The 25,576-nt window shown below is 41.1% G+C and overlaps 1 protein-coding gene across 1 annotated transcript in view; it reads right to left on the reverse strand.

The window, feature by feature from the left end:
* Window positions 1–2,993: 2,993 nt before the first annotated feature.
* The window catches only part of CPB1 (carboxypeptidase B1), a 28,228-nt gene continuing 5,645 nt past the window's right edge, over window positions 2,994–25,576 (reverse strand). Inside the window, exons 3-11 of the mRNA XM_077826277.1 lie at window positions 25,291–25,415; window positions 21,346–21,445; window positions 21,153–21,254; window positions 20,195–20,296; window positions 15,996–16,106; window positions 15,808–15,898; window positions 14,906–15,108; window positions 4,629–4,713; window positions 2,994–3,181 (exon numbers count right to left, since the gene is read on the reverse strand). Coding sequence (XP_077682403.1) covers window positions 2,994–3,181; window positions 4,629–4,713; window positions 14,906–15,108; window positions 15,808–15,898; window positions 15,996–16,106; window positions 20,195–20,296; window positions 21,153–21,254; window positions 21,346–21,445; window positions 25,291–25,415 — 1,107 coding nt within the window. The remainder of the gene's footprint in view (window positions 3,182–4,628; window positions 4,714–14,905; window positions 15,109–15,807; window positions 15,899–15,995; window positions 16,107–20,194; window positions 20,297–21,152; window positions 21,255–21,345; window positions 21,446–25,290; window positions 25,416–25,576) is intronic.

Genomic DNA, 25,576 nt, shown 5'->3' on the forward strand with positions numbered 1-25,576 from the left:
CACTGAACTGTCCTTCCTCTCTTAGTTTCTCTCGCCACAAAGCTATCATAAATTGTGTTTATAGCTATATAGAATTCAATTCCTTTATTAATACATTGTTTGAAATGCTTCTCTTGAGTTAAGGGTGTGTTAAATCTTTCTCAGGAAGATGGTGTGTGGCTCTCATTCCATTCAATATCTAGATGGATCAGAACATGAGCCAAGGATTATTACATTTTGGGGAAGTCATGAAATAATCTATTCTGGAGAATGTCCAATGTACTGCTGAGAAGCTCCTCTCACTATAGTGCAGTATTATGGAAATTAGTACAAATTATTTATGAGATGCTGAACATAGATTTTACAGTGCTAAAACTTAATATGCCTTTTTCAGGCTTTTCCGCATATATTGCTAATCCGGAGAATGAGCAGGAAAATGTTTGTGTTCATCTTACAACACCAGTAAAATGTCAGATATGACAATGGCTCAAAATAATATTGACACCACCAAATAGTAATAAAAACGAAACGTTTATGATACATAGATACTAAATGTAGCTTGTCAGCTCAGGAAACCAGAAAAAATAGACCACATATTCAACCATACTAAAAATTACAGCAGATCAATCCCTTCATTTCCAACGTATCCTATACTTGCTCTGCCAGTGATATCCTTTATTGTTAGGGGTTGTTGTAAACCCTTTGTTATACAGAGACTGCACCATGGTACACAAGGCTCCATTGTAATCCCAAGATAACAGGTGTGTGTTACTCTATATTTTATAAAAATAATCAGCTACTGGATGTATACGTGAGCATTAGCAGATTTTGTGGGCAAAACTGTTAGATGATGTCTAATGTAGCATAACCCATAGATTCCCTTAGACTACTTACATCTGCTCTACCAATGCATAAAGGAGTCTAAATTAACATAACTTAAATGCCCAGGAGCTGGGAGAAGGTGTATATTAAGGTATGGATGAGGATTCTTTAACACACACTTTCTTATACTTCTTCCACCTGCTGCTTATACTCCTTTGTACTTCAGTGTAGGTGTAAGAGAGAATCTAGCAATGCTACTTTAGGTACCACTTCTGAATTTGGCCCCATATTATAATGATGTATGTACAGTATATGGTGAGTTACACCTGCATCTCTGAGATTTGAGACCATTGCAAGAAGCTAAAAAAAATTAAAGTGAAGAGTTAAATATATGGCACTCTGTGTAAAAATGTCTCAGCTGTATGATGCTGGCCAAGTCCTTCATGAAGTTCACTTGTTTGTCATTCTGAGGATTCCCATGAAACATTTTCTCACTTCAAAAGACATCAGTAACCAGTCACAATCATAACTTTACATTGTACAGTCCTGTTCGGTTCGAGCCCCTTTCTTTGCCTATTAGTCCATTTGAAGTAGGGGTCCTCTAATTTGTCTGGTACAGCTCTTCTGTGCTACAGTGTGTACATAATATCAAACTAATGTGATCATTGATACAATTTCTGCCAATGATCCTCAGAGAGCTTTCTACCTGTCAAAGCGATGAATGTGAGGAACAACATGAGTTGCTGCAATCAAGGCTAAAAGCAACATAAAGTTCATGTTTCTGCTTGTTCTCTGCATAGCAAATACTGTCTGTCACATTTTATATTCCCCCTTCTTATTGCTCAGCAAGCAACTGACTTTCTCTTAGAGCTTCATTGGAGATGGTTTTATTATTATTTGAACCTTCCTACTCTTCAAATAACTGAGATGCTAATAACACTAATGACTCTAGCCTATACTAGTTGGGAAAACAGCACATCTATTCAGATGGAAAGCTTCTGGGACTTAAAGGTCATGGCTCAGAAAGAGGGCTTAATTGCCTTTCTCAGTATACCAATCCATACGTAGTAGTTAAGTAGTTCCTCAAGTTCCACCAGACATCTGTCTTGCATGCAGAGAGAATCCATACAGAATTTGCTCCCGTGGCATTTTGTTTGGTTTTGTTCATTTCTGTTGTTTAGCTATTAAAGTTTTGCTGGGAGTGCAGGTGTTCCTGCATGTCTGTGCATTTGGTTCTCAGTCACAAAATGAAGCTAGCAGCTCAGGATTTATGTTTGTGGTTTTGATTATTTGATTCAAGGATTACATTCTATACATGTAGAAATATAAAGACATGAGCATACCTACCTGATGGATCATATACAACATATGAAATCAGTTACTTATCAGACTGACTTCTTAACTACTGCCCATATTGCTTTAACTAATTTAAAACTGTTGGAACAAAGCCTGAGTAATCAATGTAGCCATTTTCTATATAAGTGTGTGTAGAATTTGTAATGACCGGTGAAGTTTATCAGTTCATTCCTATGTTATTATTTTTCATATTTTCTTTACTTTATTTAATTTTCACTTCAAATGCTAACCTGTTAAATTTAGTTTTCAGGACAGGACCCCTACCTCCATCCTCATTGTCTGATTTTTGATCTCTGTCTGCCTCTGATATAGGGATGGATTAGATATAGTCATTATTAGGTTTTCCCCCAACTCCATTATTGTTGGGCTCCCATTTGCCCTCACTCTTGTTTCACCTAGGAGCTAGCTGCTATTAAAGCTTCTGATTAATATTAGCCTAGTAAGAGAGGTCCAGCTTCTGCCCCTAGATCTATCATGCAGCTCCACTGAAGTCAATGCCCCATGATTGAATTTGGTTTAGTGATCATTAAAGGGCCTTTAAAAAACGCGTTAACTGGCTGAACAGTCAAAATAGACACTGGTGGCTTCTTCATCCATTCAATCCAGTCACTGGAGTAACAGATGTTCTATCAATATTCAAACAGTAGGTGAGTCATTGTCATTTTTATTTGTGATTAATAGAAAAATCCCGAGATATTTTCATTGGCTCTAGAGCTCAAGTGTAAAGGAGAACTAACAGCATCCTGTAAAGCAGAAATCATCAGCCATCAGGGAAAGAGAACAAAGGGGATAGTATATTTGAAACAAGCTTTCTTGAATAATTTTGCAGTGCCATTCTAATATAAATGGTCAAGGACGTAATTGGCAATATATTTAACAGCTTTTAGAGTCTCTTCACAGGTTGGCTTTATCTGAGATTCAGGGAGTGCAAATCCATATCTACCCTTATCACGGAGCTCAAAGGTGAAGGAGTACTTGATACCCTCATTATAAGCCCAGTCATCAGAGCCACCAGCAGCAGGATCTGCATTGGGAGAGAAGAAAACTTTACTAGAAAGGGACAAGTCACTGGTAATCAGTGGGATTTATTATAACGATAACTACCATACTACTTAGCTAAAAATATAGGCAGGGCAGAGGAAAAAGCAGTGAGAGTCAATGAACCATTTGTTTGCATCCAGAATATGGAATAGAGCTTGCCCAGCACTTTAATAGCCTTGAAAATGGAAACCTGTAGCTGTAAAAAGAAGAATATAACCATGTCCCCCTTCTAAAAATATAGAAGAAACAATCCTGATCAGAATACAGACTCTGAGTTATTTTGCAGTGCTGCTCCCCGCTCACTGTAGAGATCCCTCCTGAGAAGGGGTGGGAGGGGTATCTTTTGCCTGAGGAGAGGACTGGAAGCATGGTATCTGCAGGAGCAAGGATCTATCATATTGAATCTCCTGTCTCTGGAGTATCTCCCTGAGATCTACACAGATCTTTGGAGATCCACAAAGCTGGGGATATGAACTCTGCTTTTTTGTTGTTGAAATAAGCTTTGCGCCTTTCCCTCTCAACGAGAGAATTCTGAGCATACTCTCTGGGTTGTTCCTTGTAAGGAGAGAATGGGGTACTAATATTTTTTATCCTATAGGTGGTCCTCAAAATTGCTAGGAATCCCCAAAAGCATTTTTCTCAATAGTTCTTTTAAACATTGACAAACAATTGCAGCCATTATATTTAAGACAAAAAAAAAAATTGGCTTCCAGATTGTTCAGTCCTACAATGCTGAATTTCAAGCAGGCGATAGCCTGAGGAATTAGGAGCCAAAACAGCTGAGCTATAAAACTCTGGAAAACTGGGTTTGGAGACACGAGGTCAGCTTTATAATGTCGCAAAGGACATAACACAACAGCTGGGTTTCAGGAGAGTGTTAGAGTGAGGCTGGAATTTATATATTTTTAAAATCACCATACAGTAACAGAAAGTAACAGTCTGCTGGCTAGAGCCATGAAGGCAAATTCTGGTCAAAAAGGTTTCACATACTATTGTCGCCCCTTGTAGGCCCTGGACATCAAGAAACTCACAGGCTGAACGAGCCCAGTTGTCTCACGTTTTAATCTAATTTTAGCTGTTTGTTTTAGGAACTCCTAGTGTGCCCATCACCGTAGTATTTGGGCGCTACATAGTTATTGTGTGAATCTCATTCGTACCCCCAGGTGCATGTTTGCACGTTTGCAGAACCAGATGTGTTGCATCCACACCTTCAGGACAGTGAGGTTAATGGGACTACTTGCGAAGAAAAGTACCACGCAACAAGAGTAAAGATATCACAGTCTACACCCATTAGGAGGGAAGTAAGTAGGGTGTGTATGGGCAGGGCTCATCTTATGGGGTTTTTTTGGGTCATAATACATAATTTCCTCCCACTGTCTAGATAAATAATTCTTACTACAGTTACTTATGATATTTAGGTTAATACTTACAGATTGTTGAAGCAGATGCACCAAAGGTATATTTTGTGCCATACAATGAAGCCAGCTCTTTAACTGCAGCTTTAGAAATGGTATTCTATAAGGAAGGACAATTGCGGAATAATAAGTTATTCCAGACATTTAAAGCTTTCCTTAGAAATTTGAGTTAACTCATGAGGGCCTCATTTTAGAAGTTTTAAATTATTTGTAACTGTTGTTCCTCTTTTAGAATCAGTAACAGAGTTTATGCTGTCATCGTCTAACGATCTGCAAATGTCTACACTTTGTTCACGTAGCATATCAATAAGTAGTCTGTACTCAGAGCTCTAATTATGAAATGTATCTGGAGTCTGGAAACTACGGGCACAACAGGATCCAGGGATTACTGTATTTAACAGAAATGTGTACTTGAATCTGTGAGAATAAACTAGAATTATGAAATAAAATGATGGTGAGGTTTAGGCAACAGGGGATGTATATATGGAAATTATGAAGACAGCATTTTCTTCCCACTTACACAAGTGTAAATCCAGAGCAACACAGTAAAAGTGGTATAAGTGAAATCAGAATTAGATCCTGTAAAATGCAGATTGCAAATGTCAACAATACTATAGCAGGAGGTGCATGAATTACCCTGGAGTCATATACAGCACTTCTGTGATTTCAGTTTGCATTTCCTGTACAGATTGGGATCCATCCAAGTCCCCCTGACTTCAGTGGGGGTTGCATAAAGTCTGTCAACACTAAAATGCAGCTCTGAGTGTTTGCATTATGAAAGTTACAGACTTTCCTTTGGAATGTGTGGCTTTCCCATTTCTTCATAATATGGCATGTTGACAATAAAACTATGGAAAGTATTCCTAAGGGATGGTAAATATTTGTTTGTATATTGTTAGTTGAGAACAGATGTTCAGCACGCAGACAAACAATGGATTACCATATCTCCCTCTGTAGTTCAGAGTTGAACAGTGTGGTATTCCTAACAATTTCTTCAACTCTCTTGTTTCACTCTACATTACGCAATAAATTATTTTTCCCAAGGAGGAGAGATATTTTAAAACATCTTGACTTCCATTTAGTACTTTCACATTTTTATGAATTTTCCAAAAGCTGCATTTGAAAATGTTTTGAAAAATAGATAGATAAAGTGACTATTTGTTTCTGTGAAAGTAGCAACAAGCCATATTAATGGTTAAAATGGCAGTTTTTTATATCATGGGATTGTAACTGCTCTCAGTGGGATAAAACAGGTTCAAGGTGCAAAATTCACATTGAGAACTGGGTTTTGTACACCCAAGAATTCTGGGAGTTTGTATGTAGGGCTTTGGTTTGTTGCATTTCATGGAGGCCTTTTACAAAAGCCAGATTTAGATCTGAGAGCAGGTTTCAAACACTCCCCAAAGACTGGGTGGGATTTAAAGGCAGGGTTTTTGTTCTGGCCTCTCTCTTCTCTATACATGTGCTGAAGAAGAGTGCTGTTGTGACATACAAAGAAACAATCTTGGAATTCTAATAATAATCAGAGTAGTTAAATCTTCCACTTCTGAAAATTGCCTTAATGAGATGATGCTTCTCCTATTAAAATCCATGGCAATTTTGCTATGTATGTCCATGGAACCTGTAGTGTTTGGACACGAGTATCTGCTATTAGTGATGTATCAAATTTTGTTCAGGCACCTTTTGTTTATATTGGCTTCAAATCAGCGTGCATGCGCTGAGATCTGCAGATAAAGGATTTCTTGTTCACCTCACAAAAGAGAGTTCTGTTGCAAATTTATAATTTGCCTCCTTTTATAATGAACATAGAGAGAAAACATACAACATGGCGATGCCTTGTACTGTGGATGGGACCTGGTGCTAATATAGTGTCTGTGGCAGTGTGTCATTTCCTCAGTGGCAAGAAACTAAGGAAAATAAAATAGGAATATTTCCTATAGGGAGGAGAGGCATTAAGTATCAGCCAGCTGCCAAATGGCAAATTTAAAACATCAGATACTTGTATCTGCCAAATTTAGGAGACTAGCGATCAGAAAAATATGCTGGGAAAGGTTCCTATGAAAAGGATGACCCTACTGTGGATCAGAATTACCATAATGATCAGGCAGCTGTAAAGAAAGGTGCTTGTAGATCAGTGGTGGGCAACCTGCAGCCCTCGGGCCACACACGGCCCATCAGGGTAATCCGCTGGTGGCCGCCAGACCGTTTGTTTACATTTTTGCAGCCGCCCACAGCTTCCAGTGGCGTGGGGCTGGCTGCTGCTTCCCACAGCTCCCATTGGCTGGGAACAGTGAACTGTGGCCACTGGGAGCTGCGGGCGGCTGTGCAAATGTAAACAAATGGTCTGGCGGCCTGCCAGCAGATTACCTTGATGGGCCACGTGTGGCAGGTTGCCGACCACTGTTGTAGAGGAAGGACTGAAATTCTCAGCTGTTGAAAGACATCCTCAGGTTTTCCAGGTTGGAGCATGGTGATGGAAATAAATGGCCTATTTTATAATTCGGTAAATTGAGTGTGCCTGTGTGATTTCACCACAAAATGAGTCAGTAGCAGAGCTAGGAACAGAACCGAGGAGTCCTGATATCTGATCTCTTCTTGTAATCATCAGGCAACACTCTTTCCCAATTGCTCGGTTAATGTATGAAAAGGGCGGAAAAAACAAAACATCAGCATCAAAATGAAAGTGCCATTTTATAGCAACCAAAGCAAGAACATTTAAGTAAAAAAAAGAAAAGGACAGGAAAGGAAAAAGGAATAGTGGTGGCAAACAATTATCCTTCTTAAAACAACAGGGAAACTGGATGAGGTTTCACTCTGTGCCTCATCTTGTCTGTATGTCTATTACTTTCAAAAGGGGAAACAGTATCTCACTTTTGTGAGATGAGACCCAGGCCTAGAGTCTTTATGTTCTTTGTGTTGCTGATAAAAGAGGAGGCAGTGCTGTGGCTTTCCCCCCCTTAACTTTGAAAAACTCTTAGCTCTCTACAGACTCTACAGGTTCTCAAGATTCATTTGAACATCTGGTTTGTTACAGGATTCTCTTTCTGCCTTCTTGGTTTGGGCTCTGTAAAAGGGGAACACTCACAACCAGTGCTGCCTAGTGATCAGGCAGGGGTGCAGCAGGTTGTCACCCCTTTTCAGTTATTGTCCTGGCCTTCAGCTCCCCCTAGGGCTTCAGGGTTTTTATGTTAGTATGGGGATTTTGGGGCCAAGGTCTTCCCCAGCGGGTCTCTCCACCAAGGTAAAGGCTTTCTTCTTGTGCCATCTTTCGGAAGTCGGAAGGGGAGCCTGGGCCCACAGGCGCCAATCCACGGCCTGATGATGGGCAGGTATATTCTACATCTTGCAGTGCCACGCAATTGCCCCATGGATCACTTCCTATCCAAGTCTCCCTTTTCCGCTCAGAGTAAATTACAGAACCACAAACAAAGTCTCTGACCTTCACAGTCAGTCACCTGTCTCTCTCCTCTGTAGGTTTTATTAGGTCAGTTTTCAGGCAACAAGAACTCCTGGGCAGTAGTTCCCGCCCCCTCCCCCCATCTGAGCGGCTCTGCCTACAGCTCGTGCAGGCTTTGCAGGTACAGCTGGGCAGGGCTGAACCCCTTGCTCTCCAGTGTGGGGTTTGTAAGACCCATCACTGGCTCCTGCACTGTCAAGAAACCTTCACCCATAGGGGCAAATTCTGGTGCTAGTTATGCTAGTGAAAACCAAGTAGTGTCACTGAAGTGAAAGGACTTACTCCAGATTTATGCTGTGTAACTGGGTGCAGAAATGATCTTCCATTCTCTGTCTTGTTGCTGAACTTCCAGAAACTGCCTGTTCCAGGAGAATCTAACATTCTCTGTTCTGATCTCTCAGCTTTGTTTCCATTGCAGTTCCTAGTGATTTGATGTTTTGCTTAATCTTGTGCAGCATGTCAGCTAGTCAGTGTAACAAAAGGATCGTGTTCCCTGATCTCATTATCTCATTTAACTGAAGTTCAGTTACTATCAGTTCAGTTACTAGCTTTTAAAGAGAGGCATGTGATGCTGGCTCCCTCCTAACTGCTTGTCTACACTGGCAATTAACAGCACTGCAACTTTCTCGCTCGGGGGTGTGAAAAAACACCCCCCTGCGTGCAGCAAGTTGCAGCCCTGTAAAGCGCTAGCGTAAACAGTGCCCCAGTGCTGGGAGCACTCTCCCAGCACTGGGAGCTACGCCCCTTGTGGAGGTGGGTTTTTTAGAGCGCTTGGAGACCTCTCTCCCAGTGCTGCGCTTCGAACACACAAGGCACGTTAAAGCACGGCTGCGGCAGCGCTTTAGCCTTGCCAGTGTAGACTACCAGGATAATATGGCTGACTAATCACCTTTATCTGTTAATAGATTATCTTTTGGGAGCAGCTTCCCCATTCTTGCTCTCATATTCTCAACTCAGATTTGTCTCTGCAAATTGCTGCTGGTTAAAAACACTCCAAGGGCCTTGATTACGCAGTTGCTGCACACAGGCAACTCCCATTGACATCAGTGGGATATTTGATGGGATTATTGACATAATAGGACTCTAGGATCTTGAAAAATCTGTGATGGATAGCAATGCTTGCTGTAAAATTGGGCTCTATGGATCTGCTTGTCATTCTACCTCTATTGTCTTCTTTATTGCCTCTAAGCTCTGCCCTTCTCAAGTCAGCTTTCTGCAAAGAGCTCTAAACTGCACTCTCCTCATTGTAACGCTCTCACACATTGTCCAGGATCCCTTGATTTCCCTTTGAAATGGTAGCACTAAAAGTGAGTTCATCCAATGCAAGAACTTTAATATCACAGTATATAACACTGCCCTTCTTATACCCATCTTTGTGACTACCACATGGACGCTCCAAGAAATATGTGCATGTTGCTAGTGTTTTTATCCAGTAGCATCAAGCTGAGGCAAATCTGCCCTGAGGCTATTTGAGATTGCTACATGAGCCAAGATGAAGAAGTGGTTACTAAAGATAGCTCAATTTGATAACAGAACACACCATTGTATGAGGTAATGTGAGAGGCAGGAATATATAAACCCACTTTCCTCTTCTTTACTCCAGTAGCCACTTCTAAAAATAATTTACACCTGTCCATCTTCCATAGGACAGAAGAATCCCATGCACTGCTACAGACTAGGGACCGAGTGGCTAGGCAGTAGTTCTGCAGAAAAGGACCTAGGGGTTACAGTGGACGAGAAGTTGGATATGAATCAACAGTGTGCCTTTGTTGCCAAGAAGGCTAACAGCATTTTGGGCTGTGTAAGTAGGAGCACTGCCAGCAGACTGAGGGATGTGATAATTCCCCTCTATTTGGTGTTGGTGGGGCCTCATCTGGAGTACTGTGTCCAGTTTTGTGGCCCACACTACAAGAAGAATATGGAAAAATTGGAAAGAGTCCAGCAGAGGGCAACCAAATTGATTAGGGGGCTGGAGCACATGATTTATGAGGAGAGGCTGAGGGGACTGGGATTATTTATCTGCAGAAGAGAAGAATGAGGGAGGATTTGATAGCTGCTTTCAACTACCTGAAAGGGGGTTCCAAAGAGGATGGATCTAGACTGTTCTCAGTGGTAGCAGATGACAGAACAAGGAGTAATGGTCTCAAGTTGCAGTGGGGGAGGTTTAGGTTGGATATTAGGAAAAACTTTTTCACTAGGAGGGTGGTGAAACACTGGAATGGGTTACCTAGGGAGGTGGTGGAATCTCCTTCCTTAGAGGTTTTTAAGGTCAGGCTTGACAAAGCCCTGTCTGGGATGATTTAGTTGGTGATTGGTCCTGCTTTAAGCAGGGAGTTAGACTAGATGACCTCCTGAGGTCCCTTCCAACCCTGATATTCTATTCTATATTCTAATCTTGGGTCCTGGCTCCTTAAGAGTTCCTTAAGATGACTTTGTTTACAAATAACTTCAAAACGAGCACTAGTGAAATCCAGAACTAGTTTACTGGACCTGGTTTTCAGCCAAGAGGTGAATAGTCATCACATAAATATTCATCATCTAATGCAGTATAGCAGAAATTCACACCTTTGCACATTTTAAGGGCTCAAGTAGGGCTTAAGTGGTCCATAAGCTTGTGCAGAAGGGTTAATTTCCCCTTATACAAACAGTAACCAATATATGAATAGCAAGGTAGCCAATATATGTTCAGGTAACCTGCCTCCTGCTACACATATCACCAAAGCCTGATCTCTGTTGATATAGGATTTCTGTTGCTTGTACACGTCTGGATTTGTCTAGCTTCAACTTCCAGCCATTGGATCCTGTTATACATTCTCTACTAGACTGAAGAGCCTATTATTAAATATTTGCTCCTTATGTAGGTACAAATTCAAAAAGTATGGTAACCCCTCCAACACTGGCCAAAATGTGAGAAAATTCAATTTACAGCCTAAAATGTTTCTGAAAAAAGTGATTAAATATACACAGAGTTTTACTGAGAGAGCAGCTAAGTGTAAATATTGAAAGAATGCTGAAGGGAAGCTTGGCTGTAGAGTGGATGGACAATTGGTCTGTATCCAACCGTTTTTTTTTTTTCAGTTATGGAAGGCTGGGGGAAGCTTTTGTTCTTTAAATGGAAGATACAATTTTTTCTGGTTGATCCAAGCACATATTCTTTTTGTGCTGCGCAACATCTGGGGATATGGTAGAGAGTGAGTTGAGGGGAGTTGTGCAATACACAGAATGTATTCTTTTTGGAGGACAGTTATATTTTTTCCCCCCAAGAAAACATCATAGGAATATTGTTACTTGTGTGAAATTCCTGAGCTGACCCAGTTTTTCCTATCTTGGGTGGCATTATCTTGGTTGTTCAAGCATTAGGCTCAAGTCAGTTCTAGGGTCAGCATTTTCACTGTTGTTCAAGCATTGCTTGAAAATACTGACCCTAGAACTGACTTGTGTCTAATACAGGGCTGTTTCCCTTCCCATGGGGAAAAAACCCCATGAATGGGAAAATCCTATGTGTGTACCTTGTGCTCCAGGGAGAACGTACATGGCTTCAACCACTTTCCTCCACCCTGATACTGGAAGCAGTGAAGGGCTACTTTCGTCCCCAATTTAAATTAGAGTAGCATCAAGGCTGCTGTAACTTGTAATGGCCCTCTAGGCCTGAGATCACTGGAATTCCCAGAATGTCTCTAGATGTCCTGTCATGCCTTGGAAACCAAGAACTGTGGCACCATTTTACACACTTAGGGATTGCCTTACACAAGAGAAGGTTCCATCTTGCTCTTTAAGTTAGCTGTTTGTTCTCCTTGTGCTGCCAGGACAGTGCAAAGGGAACAAAATAGGGCCAAGGATCTGGCCCTTGGAGTTACAGGTACATTCTCCTTTCAAGGCTTTATGGAAGTGGCAGGGGGCGTGGCCTGAAACCATCCAGAAGACATGGGGGCAATCATCTCCACCACTGTTGACCTTGGCTTCTGCTCCCTGTAGCCCCAATCCCATCTGGAAGCACGACTCAATGAAGAGTGCTGTGTCAGTTGCTAATTTCCATAGGCCTGTTCTCTACACTCCTCTTACAGAGGCAGTGAAGGTGTGTAGTGGCATTAATGCTAATTAACATCCTTGTGAATATTTTCTATATATCTGGTTCTAAGAGAAGAAGGCTGTGTCGAGTGGCTGCTTTCCAGCATCACCCACCTACCCTGATGTGCCTCCTGAATACCTGCAGAGTCCCACTGCAGACTGTGTCCAAAGGAAGGTTCAGTGGGCTTGGAAGAAAGCTATGTTGACTCCTCTATTCTCCTCATCTGCAGGCTTAGGGTGATTTCAATCCAATTTTACTTGATTTTGCTCCCTTCCTTCATGCCTCACTTTGGAATGGAGCATTACCCCACAATATTAAACTAACTTCTGAATTAAACAGTGTGGAGCAATATGTTAATGATAAGCAGGCATGTGAAGTTTTGTTGTTTAACTACATATCTCATCCCACACTGAAAAAAGATAAGAAATAGCAACTCTACTTCCTTTAATTTATTAGATCTGTCAGCGTAAAAATAAACATCTAAGATAAGATAATAGTTCTAAATTTTACTTCATTTAGAGCATGATTTATGGTCCCTTTATTTGCCAGAACAATTTATATAAAGCTTTAGATGCCAGTTCTTCAGCCTTTCTCTGAAGTCTGTATCTAGGCAGAACTTTGCTGATATAACACACACATTAAATGGTATATAGTATAATGCCCTTTTATTTTTTCCTCCTTTTTTTCCTGTCTCATTTTTTAACCAAGGAGGAATTGCTAAGAGAAAACCTAATTTCTTTGTGACAGTTCATGTGAACATGTTTAGTTGTTTGAAGTAATCCAGAAAGCTACACCATTAGGACCTGACCCAAAGCCCATTGAAGTCAGTGGGAGTCTTTCCATTGATTTTAATGGGCTTTGGATCAGGCCCTTTATATTTAGCTATCCCAGCTACAGACAGTGCTGATTGGTTGATACTATGATCTCATTCTCAAAAGCCAAGATTTTTGGCTAAAAGTATCCTCCTTTTGTAAAATCAAATATTAGTACAAGTTGAGCGTCTCTGGGACCCTGCTGTTTTTTTGTTGGGAGCTCCAATTGAGGAAATATATTCCTTAATTAGGACATGAGGACAGTTGATCAGATTATCGCCTTTTAGTGGTGACAGGATGGCTCCTTTGTAGCGGAAAATAATAGAACTCCCCCTGGGATCATTGTGGCTGATTTAAAATATAGGATAAAATTACCATGGAAAGACTAACTCATATTAAGTGAGATCAGATGGATGGCTGTTGACATATATCTTGCACTCCTGAATTACCTTTTTTTATATTGAAGAATGGAAGACTCAATCTCTAAATCAAACAAAAAAAAAAGATCAGGCTTTTTATTATTCATAAAATTGCAAACCCTTGGCATGGATGACTGTCGCCAATCGTCAAGATTTTATATATTCTTCTAGTCTAGAATGCTGTAGAACAGGCAAGTTAATATGAAAATTGTTCATCCAGGATTTTTTTTTAAAGGAAAACTAGAAAGACTTATTGAACCTGTCTTAGTGTTAATATTTTGTCTGTTTTTTTTAAAGTTAGGTTTTACTGTATTTTTTGTGTCTTGAGTGTCAATAAAACCTTTCCCCATCTGAATGTAATGGTGTTAGAAACATGCTGTACTTGGAGCAATATGTTTCATCACACTTGATCTTGACTCAGCAAGCTGGGCAGAAGACCATGCAAACTTCTAGCATATGGGAAAAATTGTGAGCTTGACAAAGAAGCAGTTCAGGAGTTTATATTATTTATTTAGACTGAGCTCTAATGGGTGAAATTTGAAATATTCAGTAAAAATCAAAGACAAGCAAAAAAGATGTAAGAAATGACTGGAATATTCACAGTTAAAACTCTCCAGCATGTAAAGTAATATAACAAACAAAACAAACCTCCACATCTTAATGCTCTCCTTTCCATTTAAGCTGCCAGAAGTCCAAGGCAAAACTATTAAGTTGGCCATACTCTTCCTTTCTGCTTCAGAATTATGATAGATCCATGTGGGAGCTCTCGTAAATCTGTCATAGTTCTGCAGCAGTAAAGCCAACTTAATGCTATTGCCTTAGACTTCTGGCAGCTTAAAGAGAAGAGAGAGGATCAAGATGGGTTTTTTTTTTGTTTTGTTTGCTGTGTTGCTTTTCATGCCAACAACTTTTAATTGCTAATATTCCAGAGAATTGAAGTCATTTTATTATTTATAATTATTTTAATCTTTTTTTAAAGGATAAATAATTCACATACTAAATTGCCTTTATCAGACTTAAAAAGCTGCAGGGCTTGGGTGTGGCCCTAAACTTCATTAAATAATGATGTTTCAGGGCCAATCTCCAGCTGGTTTAAATCACTCTAACTCTATTGAAGCTATGGAGCTATGCCAACTTACACAAGCTGTGGATCTGGCCAACAGAGCATGATTTTTGTATGTAATGTATTGCAGTCGGATACTCTGTAACCCACTGAATAAAGTGGAAGCAGTGCTGTATAATTTACATCTCTCAATATGACATTATTTGCAGACAAACACAGCCTTGCAGACAAATCCAACCTTTGTATGATGGAGATGAATCAGGGATCCTTGAGTTTATCTCATGCCTAAACCCTCTTCAAGGTCTCTTGCTATAAAAGACTAATGTACTTTCAAAAGCTTATTGTCCAGATTTTCTCCAGATGTATAAGAAAACGTCTGAAATTAACCTGATCTAAATATCAAATGATGAAATTTGCATATTCTCCCCAGTACACCAAAATTACAAAGATACAATATTTGTGTTCTACTTACCAGCTCTGCATAGTTCTCTGGAAGGGAGTAAGTATAAGCATAAGGAAACAGCAGCATCTGGGAATAGGAGTGAATAGTCAAGTATGCCTTTATAGTGGAGAGATTTTTACGAATAAAGTCAGCCAGAGCCTTGGTCTCCTTTTCAGACTCAGGGGCGCTGCCACAATAAGTCTCATCGCATGGTTTTTTTGAAGCACCAATACCTGCAGGGAAGGGCGAATGCTTGTATTTAATGAAACAGAATTATGTTAATGAACCATAAAGATGGGGATTTACTGTCACCAAAGTTATAGTTAAGACTCTTTAGGCAACCTTAAGTTAGTCCCCTGGAGCATATACTATACATGGAGACAGAATATTTATTATGTGCTCACACACTTCTAGGCAATGTGGTGTAGCATTCTGCAAATATTTTTTTTTCACAGCTACTATATTTGGAGGAATAAAACCATTTCATACATCACTGAAGTAAGTCATCATATTATGTAAGTGAATTAATGTATGAGAAGTGAACAATTCTGTTGACCTGCAGTGCTTTATTAGGGACCTTTACTTGAATGTCTGCTGCATAACACAGGGCACTCCCAGGAATTAGAGTGGAAGTCTAGTGACTGTCACTTTTCTTGTACGATGCTTTCCCCCAGTATGAATTCAGTGCCCAACAGAAATTTCCAGCCTGACAGCCCTGGTGACAGAAGTCTTCTGTTCATCCTAAGGAACAGGTGTCGCATGCACAACAACAGCGTAAGCCTCCCTAAAGTACATTGATGATGATCCTTGCTCCAGGCCTGGAAGGACCAACTTTAGGAATGAAGGAAGCATCTTTGTGGAAGCATCCTTTTGATGTGTTACATGCTGCACCTTTCAATGTTAACTTTAATCAAATATTAGAAAATACTTACTGCACCACCCAGCATTAAAATTCCTGTTGGGGTCAGTACCAATGCAACTGCTGCCAGAGTTTGTGGAACGTGTCTTCCTCCACATGCGATACTGAAATGGAAAGTGCATGTAAATACTAAAGGATAGTTAACTAAAGGTATTTGACCCATTCAGTGAGATTCTTGTTCAGAAAGAAGAGTGTACATACATTGGTCCAGGTGTAGACATAGCCGTCAATATTAAGGACAGGCAGGACGTAGAAATCCAAGTTGTTGAGAAGTCGTGTCATAAGGGTATCACTTCCATAGGTACTAACAGCCTAGATATAGATCAAAGAGAAAGCTGTTGTTTTCATGGAATCAGGAATTGCTGGTGGTTCTGAAATGTATTTTTAAAAACACAAGGGTGCGTTATCTTTTGCAATTGATGCATAATCTTTTTACCTGATATGTTTAATATGGGAATTTTTTTAAAAGACTCTTTCCGCAAACCAGTCCACCAATGTAAATCCAAAAGTACAAGTACATTCTTCTGAGGTAGCCTGCTTCATTAAGGGCCTGATCCAAAAGACACTGAAGTCAATGGGAGTCTTTCCACTGACTTCCGTGGGCTTTGGCTCTGGCCCAAGCATCCTAGAATTAATGATAATAGTTTAGCACTGCAAAGTGATTCCATACATTCCATATCCTGACATGTGCGACTGGCTAAAGCTTTGAGATATTTTTAAGTACTGGAAAGAACAAGGAATAAATCCCAGGTTATATCAGTTGGAACCACACTACTGTTTTAAAGCAGCATTATTCATCTAACTTAACATTGCATAGATGAACAAGCACTGATCATGAGCAATGCACTAAATCAGCATGCCAGTGGGCAGACTCAGCGCTCTCCACAGAACAACTTCCTATTTAGAGGGATTTAGTGCTCCTGGCCACATATGCTGTAAGGGCTCTTGTGTCCCTGTAGTCCATTGTCTTATTTGTATGCAAGAAAATATTTGTCAATCCCAGAGAGGATCCTCCTGAGACATTCAGTACAATAGATACACTTCTGACTTTGGCAAGCTCTCATACAAACAGTCTCAAAAGCATAGATAATGGAACATTACATGCTCTTCCCCACTCCTTCCCTTAGCATACAGAGGCATCATCAAAACTCCTGCACTAAAGCTATAGGGCCCGATTCTCCACTGTCTTGTGCTTTGTGTGATCATTACAGATTTACACCTATATAAAGTGAGTGTAAATGGGGCATAGAAAAGCTGCCATTCTGACCGGGTAGTGTATTGCACTCATGTTTCCCTCACTTTGCACATGTGTGAATGACTACACAGGGTGCAAAGCAGTTGAGAATCAGGCCTGTAGTTTGTTGACTGATTAACAGTGTTCAAAAGCAGATTATGGTTATTGGGAGAACTGGTGCTTCTTCCTGCCTTTTGCATATTCTCTAACTCAGCTCATGCCTTTCCTTTTTGTCTTTGGACATTTGTGTCCAGTAGCACTTTTAAATAAACAACGGAGGATCTTAGTGTTAAAGTACTTCCTCCTTCCCCAAAACCACTAAAGAAAGTCACCTTCAGTCAAGTACATTCATATATTGACTGTTTCAGCTACAAAAAACCCAATGATTGTAGTAAAAATAATTGCTAAAAGAAAAATGGTACCAGGTACTATTTTCAGTTTTAGTGGGAGATAAAGAGATCATTTTCCCATCTACTTGTCACTTTCAATTTCCGTTGTTCCATATGCAAAGCTACATGGATGTCTCTCGGAGGACAGGAAGATTAGCCATATCACCACTGTGTCTATGCTAGCATGAGCCAATCAAATGCTTTGGTTTTCCTTTATTTGGATTTTAACTACGTCAGGGGTGGCCAGCCTGCGGCTCTTCAGAAGTTAACATGCGGCTCCTTGTCTAGGCACCGACTCCCGGGCTGGAGCTACATGCGCCAACTTTCCAATGTGCCGGGGGGTGCTCACGGCTCAACCCCGGCTCTACCACAAACCCTGCCCCCACTCCACCCCTTCCCGCCCCCTCCCCTGAGCCTGCCATGCCCTCGTTCCTCCCCCCATCCCCCAGAGCCTCCTGCACTCCACGAAACAGCTGATCAGGAGGTGCAGGGAGGGAGGGGGAGGCGCTGATCGGTGCGGCTGCTGGTGGCTGGGAGGTGCTGTGAGCAGGGGTGGGGAGCTGACGGGGGGCTGCTGACGTATTACTGTGGCTCTTTGGCAATGTACATTGGTAAATTCTGGCTCCTTCTCAGGCTCAGGTTGGCCACCCCTGAACTGCCTTCTGCTGCTTCTGTTTTAAAACCTTAAATGTAGGAATTTTTATAAAATTTGAGAATTAAGCAGCACGGAGTTGTTTTTTAAAGATTATTCTGTGGAAGAGGAGTGTATCTTTTTCCCTTTAGAGGAGGCTGTGTGTACAATGTTCACCAGCACTCCCTACCTATGCAGTGTTAGGAGATATGAGAGAGAGAGAGAGAATAGAAACTTATATTTCTTTTAGGAATTCATAAAGCCAGCATGGAGTGAACCTCACTTCACGTGTGAGTCTCATGTGATAGAAGGTGATGCTTTCTAGTTACAGAAAAATGTTATTTGTTATTATATGTAACAAATTACATTTTAACAGTAAGAAGTGGTAACTGAGGCAAATAATACCAACATTATTATTTTCCTCCCCCTGAATACAACATGTAGGGAGCTGTCTTCCCAGCCTTTGATTACATTTCCATAATCTTCTTGTTCTGTTTAGGTGAAGAAAAGCTTCTGCCCTTTCTCTTTCTTTTCTTGGAGGAAAAGAATGATTCTAAGAAACCTGGGAATATGAAGCATTAGGAAGACAGGTGTCCATCCTACTTCTATAATACACACTCAGATGCCTCCTTCAATTTACCTTGACTTCTCCATTCTTTAAAATCACACAAAGGGCTTAATTCTGAACCATTGAATTCAATGTCAAAACTTCTACATCACAAATTGAGCCAAGCGCATGACTGGATTCGTAGTGTTACTATAGTGTTATAATAATACAGACATGAAGCAGATTCATTGGTTTGTCCGTCTATCACCTCTCTTTCTATACATATATGCTGTGACAAAGCTCTGTCCTTGCCTCCATGGGTCCCGTATTTCCTGGCTGATTTCACTAGCCTCAGAGGCTCACTGAGACCCTCTATGTAACCCTTCTCTCTCTAGGGACAACGGTCAGTCTACTGAGCCATTTTCATCATAAGCCAGCAAGGGAGGTGAGGAGAAGTTATCCTTCCTTGCACAGTCTCTGTTGTCTCCCAGTCTCAGTGATTAATCAGGGGGCAAAGGTGGGGGGAGGGGGGAGCCTGGGCCCACCCTCTACTCCGAGCTCCAGCCCAGGGACCCTAATAGTATCAGCTATGGTAGCTGACCTTGTAGAAACATGACATGTACAATTCCCTGGGCTACTTCCCCCACAGCAGCCCTCACTTCCTCAAGCTCCACTTCACCCTTACCTCAGGGCCTCCTTCCTTGTGCCTGATATGGTGTGTACTACTCAGCCTCTCCACCAGCACAACTTCCTCCCACAGCTCCACATGCCCACCCACCTGACTAACTGGGAGGCTTTTAACTAGTTTCAGCCAGCCCCTGATTGGCTTCAGGTGTCCCAGTCAACCTAGCCCTCTCCCTGCCTTCTGGAAAGTTCTTAATTGGCCCCAGGTGTCTTAATTGACCTGGAGCAGCTGCCATTTCACTTATCTTGGTACTAGGGATTTGTTTAGCCTGGAGCTAATATATCTATCTCCCACTACTTTTCCATAGCCATCTGGCCTTGCCCAGTCACAATGCACAGGGGATTCTATTCATACCTACCACAGTGAGAATGGGTAGCTCATTTCTTTTAAATAATTTTAATGGAAATTAAAGGGCAATACTTAAAACCTCAAAGCAAACTTGAGTGGTTGCCTTGGGATTCCCCGGGCAGACAGGCAGAATAGTCTGCACTATGCCTCTGCCTCCCAGCTTTGTCCTTCGTGTAGTGGATGTGGCCAGTGACAAGAGGCAGCCCAGATTTCAGCAATCCCTGGATGTTGGAAGGGCCCCCTTGGGGGTCATCACATCCCTGTGGCGTCCTGATGCTCTTTGTTTCCACAAGCTGCTCAGGTGTCGAATGGCCAGTCCTGAGGATCCGGCCGACAGTGTGTATACACTTCATATCAAGGGGAGATTGGAGCCCAAGTTGTATTATTCCAACCCAAATCCAAAATCAGAGAATAAAATTAGAAAGCACTGGATTAGAAACTGCCAAGGACTGAACTGCAGGATATTGTATTATTGTATTTGTTTCACGTTTGTTATAGTCTGTGTCAGGTTCCTCTAAAGTTGATTTATTTTGTGAAAACTCTTTTTTGTTACTGAGTTTACCAACCTCTTTCACAAACCACTGGCAGAATGCAGGGGAGATCCACTCTCTTGCATGGAAACCACAATCCATAAAGATGGCCTTTTTGTTTGAACCACTTTTCCCCACCTATAGTAAATAAAATGTCATGAAAAAACAACCTATTTGGTGTACACATTATTAATATTCTGTTTCCAGACTGGTGACTCTAAAGGTGAAACTTGACAGCAGTATGAGCTATATTCCTTGATTAAATTGGAAACCTAATACTATCAGAATATATTCTTGCCCCTCTGGACAATCAAGTTGTTTAAGTTAAAATAGTACAATCCTATTTGCTTTGTTTTTTTATTAATGCAGACAAGCTCATATTTTCGCAGAATATTTCATTACTACACAGTGTTGGTAGATTTCATATGATAGTATTATTAGTTGAAAAGACCAAGTTGGTTATATACATTCTAGTGAATGCTGGTGCTGTTTTGGGTAAGTGATTTTGTCTGTTTCTCACTCCCCTCCGCTCTCTCCCCTCCCCCCCGCCCCCCGGTTTATTTCTTGGTATCTTATTTATTCATAAGAGTTACGTGACAGAAAATGACATCTGAAGAAGACAGAGAAATTTGTTTGTTTCCTGTTGCCAGCTAGACTGACATTTATAGATCCTTTTATGGTAAGTGTGTTTACAAACGACAGATGGCGTGAACACTTACATAAAGGTAGATTATCATTTACATTGCTCACAGGAATTTGGTTAAATTTATAGGTCTGAACTTCCAAAATATTTATTATGGGTTTCACTCTATAAACCCTTTACCTTAAATCAAAAGGATAAAAATTCACAATAAAAGTAGCTCTCAAAATCTGTTTTGATTTCCTAGAGAATTTATAATACGTGTTAGAGTTAGTGAGGCCTTAATAAATATTGTAATTTTATTCAAGTTACGAGAACAGACCATACTGGTAAAAAGAAACTAAAAACAATCACCTTGAGGAGGTATAGGGGCCGTCCCTGAAATGTAGTCCCGATCTGAGTGCGAGAGACAAGGTTTGCGTTCTGAGCAGCAATGTCAGCAGTCCAAGCAGCTATCTGTTTAATACAACCATTACGTTAAATGGCATCTCTAACCCCAGTTCAAAAGCAATTAATGAATGAAGAGTGTAGCATATTTATTGACTACCTTTTCCCAGTTGTTGTATTTTTCATAATTGTGTCCAGTAGCACGAACATTGCTGTCAAACTGAGCATCAAGTACCGTCTGCAGGTTGTCGATCAGAATTCTGCAATAAACCCACAGTGATATCAAATCTAGAAAGAAGACTTGTCAGTGGGGTGAAATTGTCCAGCAAATTTGACTTTCCCTGCTGGAGAAAGCATTGGACAGATGTCATTGATCTACCATTTGGAACTACAGTGATTCTGAAATGAAGTGTTTGGGTTGGACTATATTCCAGTATGGTGAATTCACAGCTAACCTATTTTTGCCTTATGTTCTGCTCCAAGGATGGGCTCTTCTTGGCCAGCGGCTGTCCACCAGGCCAGCTCTTTGCTCCCAACCCTCTACAATGCAAGCTCTTTTGGGTCAGCTGCAGGGAAGTTAACAACCTTCTTTTCCCCATGCTCTAAGGATAAGCTCATGGAGCAAGTGCTCTTCCTCGGTGAGCAGCCCACTCCCCTTCACCTCAGTGTGAGCTTATGCAGCCATCATTTTCTTGCCTGTGGACATGAGCTTCTAGGGAACAGGGCCTTTGTTGAGTTGATAGCACAGAATGACATTTGCCCCATAATGTCACAAGGTGATGATGTAACATCCCAATGCATTGAAAAAGCACCACCAAGCAAACATCTGTAAAATGGTAACCCCCTCTCTGTCAAACCAAACTCCCAGTATTCAGCTGTGGTATGGCAGCCTCATAGTGCCAATGGACTGAACAGTGTTCCCAGTTCTACTGTATTTGTTGTATGCCAGCTGCAGCAAGGTGAATGCAGTCATCCAACAAACAAACATCACACAGGCACTGAAGTCCTGTCTGCCTCTGGCTGGATCTCTGCCACTCACCTTTCCCATGGACTGAGACTAATGGATAAGGCTTATCATCAGGCAGTACCTTGGAAAGTTTGCTTTTATTCCAGATACTCTAACTTTTGTTTTTCCAGTGCTTGTCTTACCCTGAATGGCTAGAGGGTCAAAGATTGCAAAAACAATATGTTCTTGATCAAAGTGATCTGGATAGAAGAGCGAGAGGTCAATTTGCTGTGCAACACCAGCCTTCATAAGAAACACTTGAACTGGTTGCATTGACATAATTTCAGGGCACTGCAGCTGCAGATCAAAGAATTGTATTTACTTTGGCTGTCACAAGGACATTCTGTTGAAGTTTGTCAGGGACATCCTGCCACCCTCATGGCCTCGCAGTCAGAAGACAGGTGCATGAACTTGTGCAAATTCATGTAGGAAATTCTAGCACATACCAGTGTAACTCCCTTGCCAAACAGAAAATCCTACTTTCAATGGATTCTTATGCTATAAAGGAGCAGTAAGAGCACTGAAAATAATCTTCTTAAGAACTATAATTATATATTTATTGCCAAAATATATGGGTCTTTCCTTCATAGGGCTACTCTGAATATGTCAGAAATACAATTATCGCGGCAAGTGCAGCATTAATAACACTGCTGTGGTTTTCTTAAGACTTGAAAAAGAAACTGTTTGGTTTTTTAATGTCTTTTAATGAAATAATGTTACTACCACAGATAACTATTGAGTTCTCTGTTTTCATATTAGTGGTAATTTTTTTGTAAATGTCCCATTTGCATTAGTTATTTTGCATACATTTGTCCTATGATATGTTAAGGGGCTCCAGCAAATGTCTCCAGGGATGGATTCTTAACGGATTGAAAACAGAGATTTAGTAGATTAAACGGACTAATTTAATGAGAGCTGCATGATCTAGTAGGAAGGAGTTTGATCTATTGAACTGAGCATGGGGTTGTGAGCAAAAAGCTTGTCTACTCTAATCCAGCTCTGCCACTTGACTTGGTGTTTGTTTCTGTATATTGGTGAAATGAGATAATAATACTCACTTACCCACTATACAATTAATGGTCCACATATATCCATATGCTCCAGCTGTTTTGTACTACTATGGTGGCACAAGTCAGCCATAAACCTTATTAGAGAGAAAAGGTGGTTGAGGTAATATATTTTATTGGACCAACTTTTGTTGGTAAGGGAAACAAGTTTTTGAGCTTACACAGAGCTCTTCTTCAGAAAACTTGTGTCTCTCACCAACAGAAGTGGGACCAATAAAAGATATTACCTCACCACCTTGGGTCTCTCATATACTGGCACCAACATGGCTAAAACTACACTCCATAAATCTTATTGGTAGCTGTCTAGAGTGGCACAAAGGAGCCAGAACATATTGCTGATCCTGGCTCAGTGTTTGCATAGTGATTTGAAAATATAAATTAGAGGTGGGATTTTCAAAGGTGCCAAAGTGATTTAGCAGCACAAGTCCTTCACTGTGTGGGCATGAGGACTATCAGAATTCTTCCATCCTGCTCGAGTGCTGCTAGGAGTGATAACTCCTAGGAGCTTCTGGGACTGAATAGTACTGCACCAGATATATTGGAAGACTTTGTAAGAAGTTATATATGTGGTCCCCTTACAACTTCATGATGATAACTGGATCCAGGACCTATTTGGAGGGATTGATTATATACTCTTCTCCTTAGAGCATTGTTTAAGTGTGGGATTTCCTTGAGATCAATAGGGGACTTGAAAATGTATATAATACTGCAACTGTTCCACCTAAGGCCTGATCTGACTTGTATTCAAGTCAGTGGAAAGACTCGCAGTTACTACAGGAGGAGGAAGCATTAACAGAAGGCACTGATAACCCAAGAGATCTTTTCCTGGATTAAATCAGAATAAGATGACTAATTTGCTGAATTTCTAACCATCAAAGACACTGTTTAATGCAGAGAAAAGATGGATGAGATAATATCTTTTATTGGACAACTTCTTTTGGTGAAAGAGACAAGCTTTTAAGCCACACAAAGCTCAGTAGCCATTCAATAATAAATAGATGAGTTGATTCAATATTCTTTGTTGTAACTAAATCATGTTGCTCAAGGTGTTGTATTGGACAGATAGTTTCAGAAAGCACTATGGGATTATTTTGTAAACAGATGCGTCTGTGAAATCTAGGTTTCTAACTCCTGGATGCTAGTTTTATGATGATACTTAAAAATGAATGAAAACATTGTTTGCATGAGGAAACCTCTTCCAGTCTCACTGAACTGCTGTTTGGCCTTTGGCAATTCACTTCAATTTGCTGGGCCTCTGTCTTTTCTCGCCTTTTGTCTATTTTGACTTTTTATACTGTAAATTCTTCAAATCTCTTACTATATGTTTTTACAGTGTCTATCTATCATGGGCAGCAGGTGAGCCCCGGCTCAGGGAGGCCGAACTGCCCCTTCTGCCCGAGGCCCTGCCACTGCCGCCGGAACCCAGAGCCCCTTCCCCTGTGCCGCGGTCACCCGAGCACTCCAGCTGCAGAGCACTGGGAGGGCTGGGGGTGCAAGACCCCTCAGCCCCAAAGTGCCAGGTGGGCAGCATGCCCCCCATTCCCAGAGTGCCAGGTGGGTGGGCATCGAAGCCCCCAGCATCCCCAGCCCCAGAGTGCCAGGCAGGTGGGCGGCATGGCCTCCAGCCCCGGAGTGCCAGGTGGAATTTCTGGCTGTAGGCCAGCCCCCATAAGTCCCAGCCCAGAGACCCGGCCACAGGGGAAGAGCCGCCCATAGCGGAGTGCTGGGAAGCAGGAGGAGGTCTGGTGGCAGAAAGTGAGTGGGGCTATGTAGGGCTGTGTTTGGGGAGGCTCAGCCTCCCCCAGCCTTTGATACCCACTGCCCATGACCCTAAACCTAATTGCAGTCTCTAGGGGCTACAATAATAATAATTAGTAATTAATTAATAAATATCTTGACTAACAATTATGGCCTTTCTGTTGTTAGAGGTTTGTTATGGGAAGGCCCTTCTGTTATGGGAGGGTTGGCTGGGTAAATTTTCTCAGTATTTACCCTTCTTATATTCAAAATACTAAATAAGAAAAAAACATACTCATATTCCACTCCACTCTGCTCCAGGAGACTCTGAACATCAAAGCACTTGTCCGCTTCAACCCGGAAGTCAACTCTCATTTCTGGTTTTACTTGTGTGATGGTCTCTGGATTCCAGAAATCAATCTGAAAAGTGGAACAGATGAAATTGCGATTGTTAGGTTGGTATCTATGTTGTGGTAACATAGATGTGGCTTGATATGATAATAAGGCAAACTCCATTAACTCAAGACAGCACCAGGGCTATATTCCATTGATCTACCTAAGTTTTCTAAAATTAAACATAA

Source organism: Eretmochelys imbricata, chromosome 9 (assembly GCF_965152235.1).
Source record: "Eretmochelys imbricata isolate rEreImb1 chromosome 9, rEreImb1.hap1, whole genome shotgun sequence".
Classification (NCBI taxonomy): domain Eukaryota; kingdom Metazoa; phylum Chordata; order Testudines; family Cheloniidae; genus Eretmochelys; species Eretmochelys imbricata.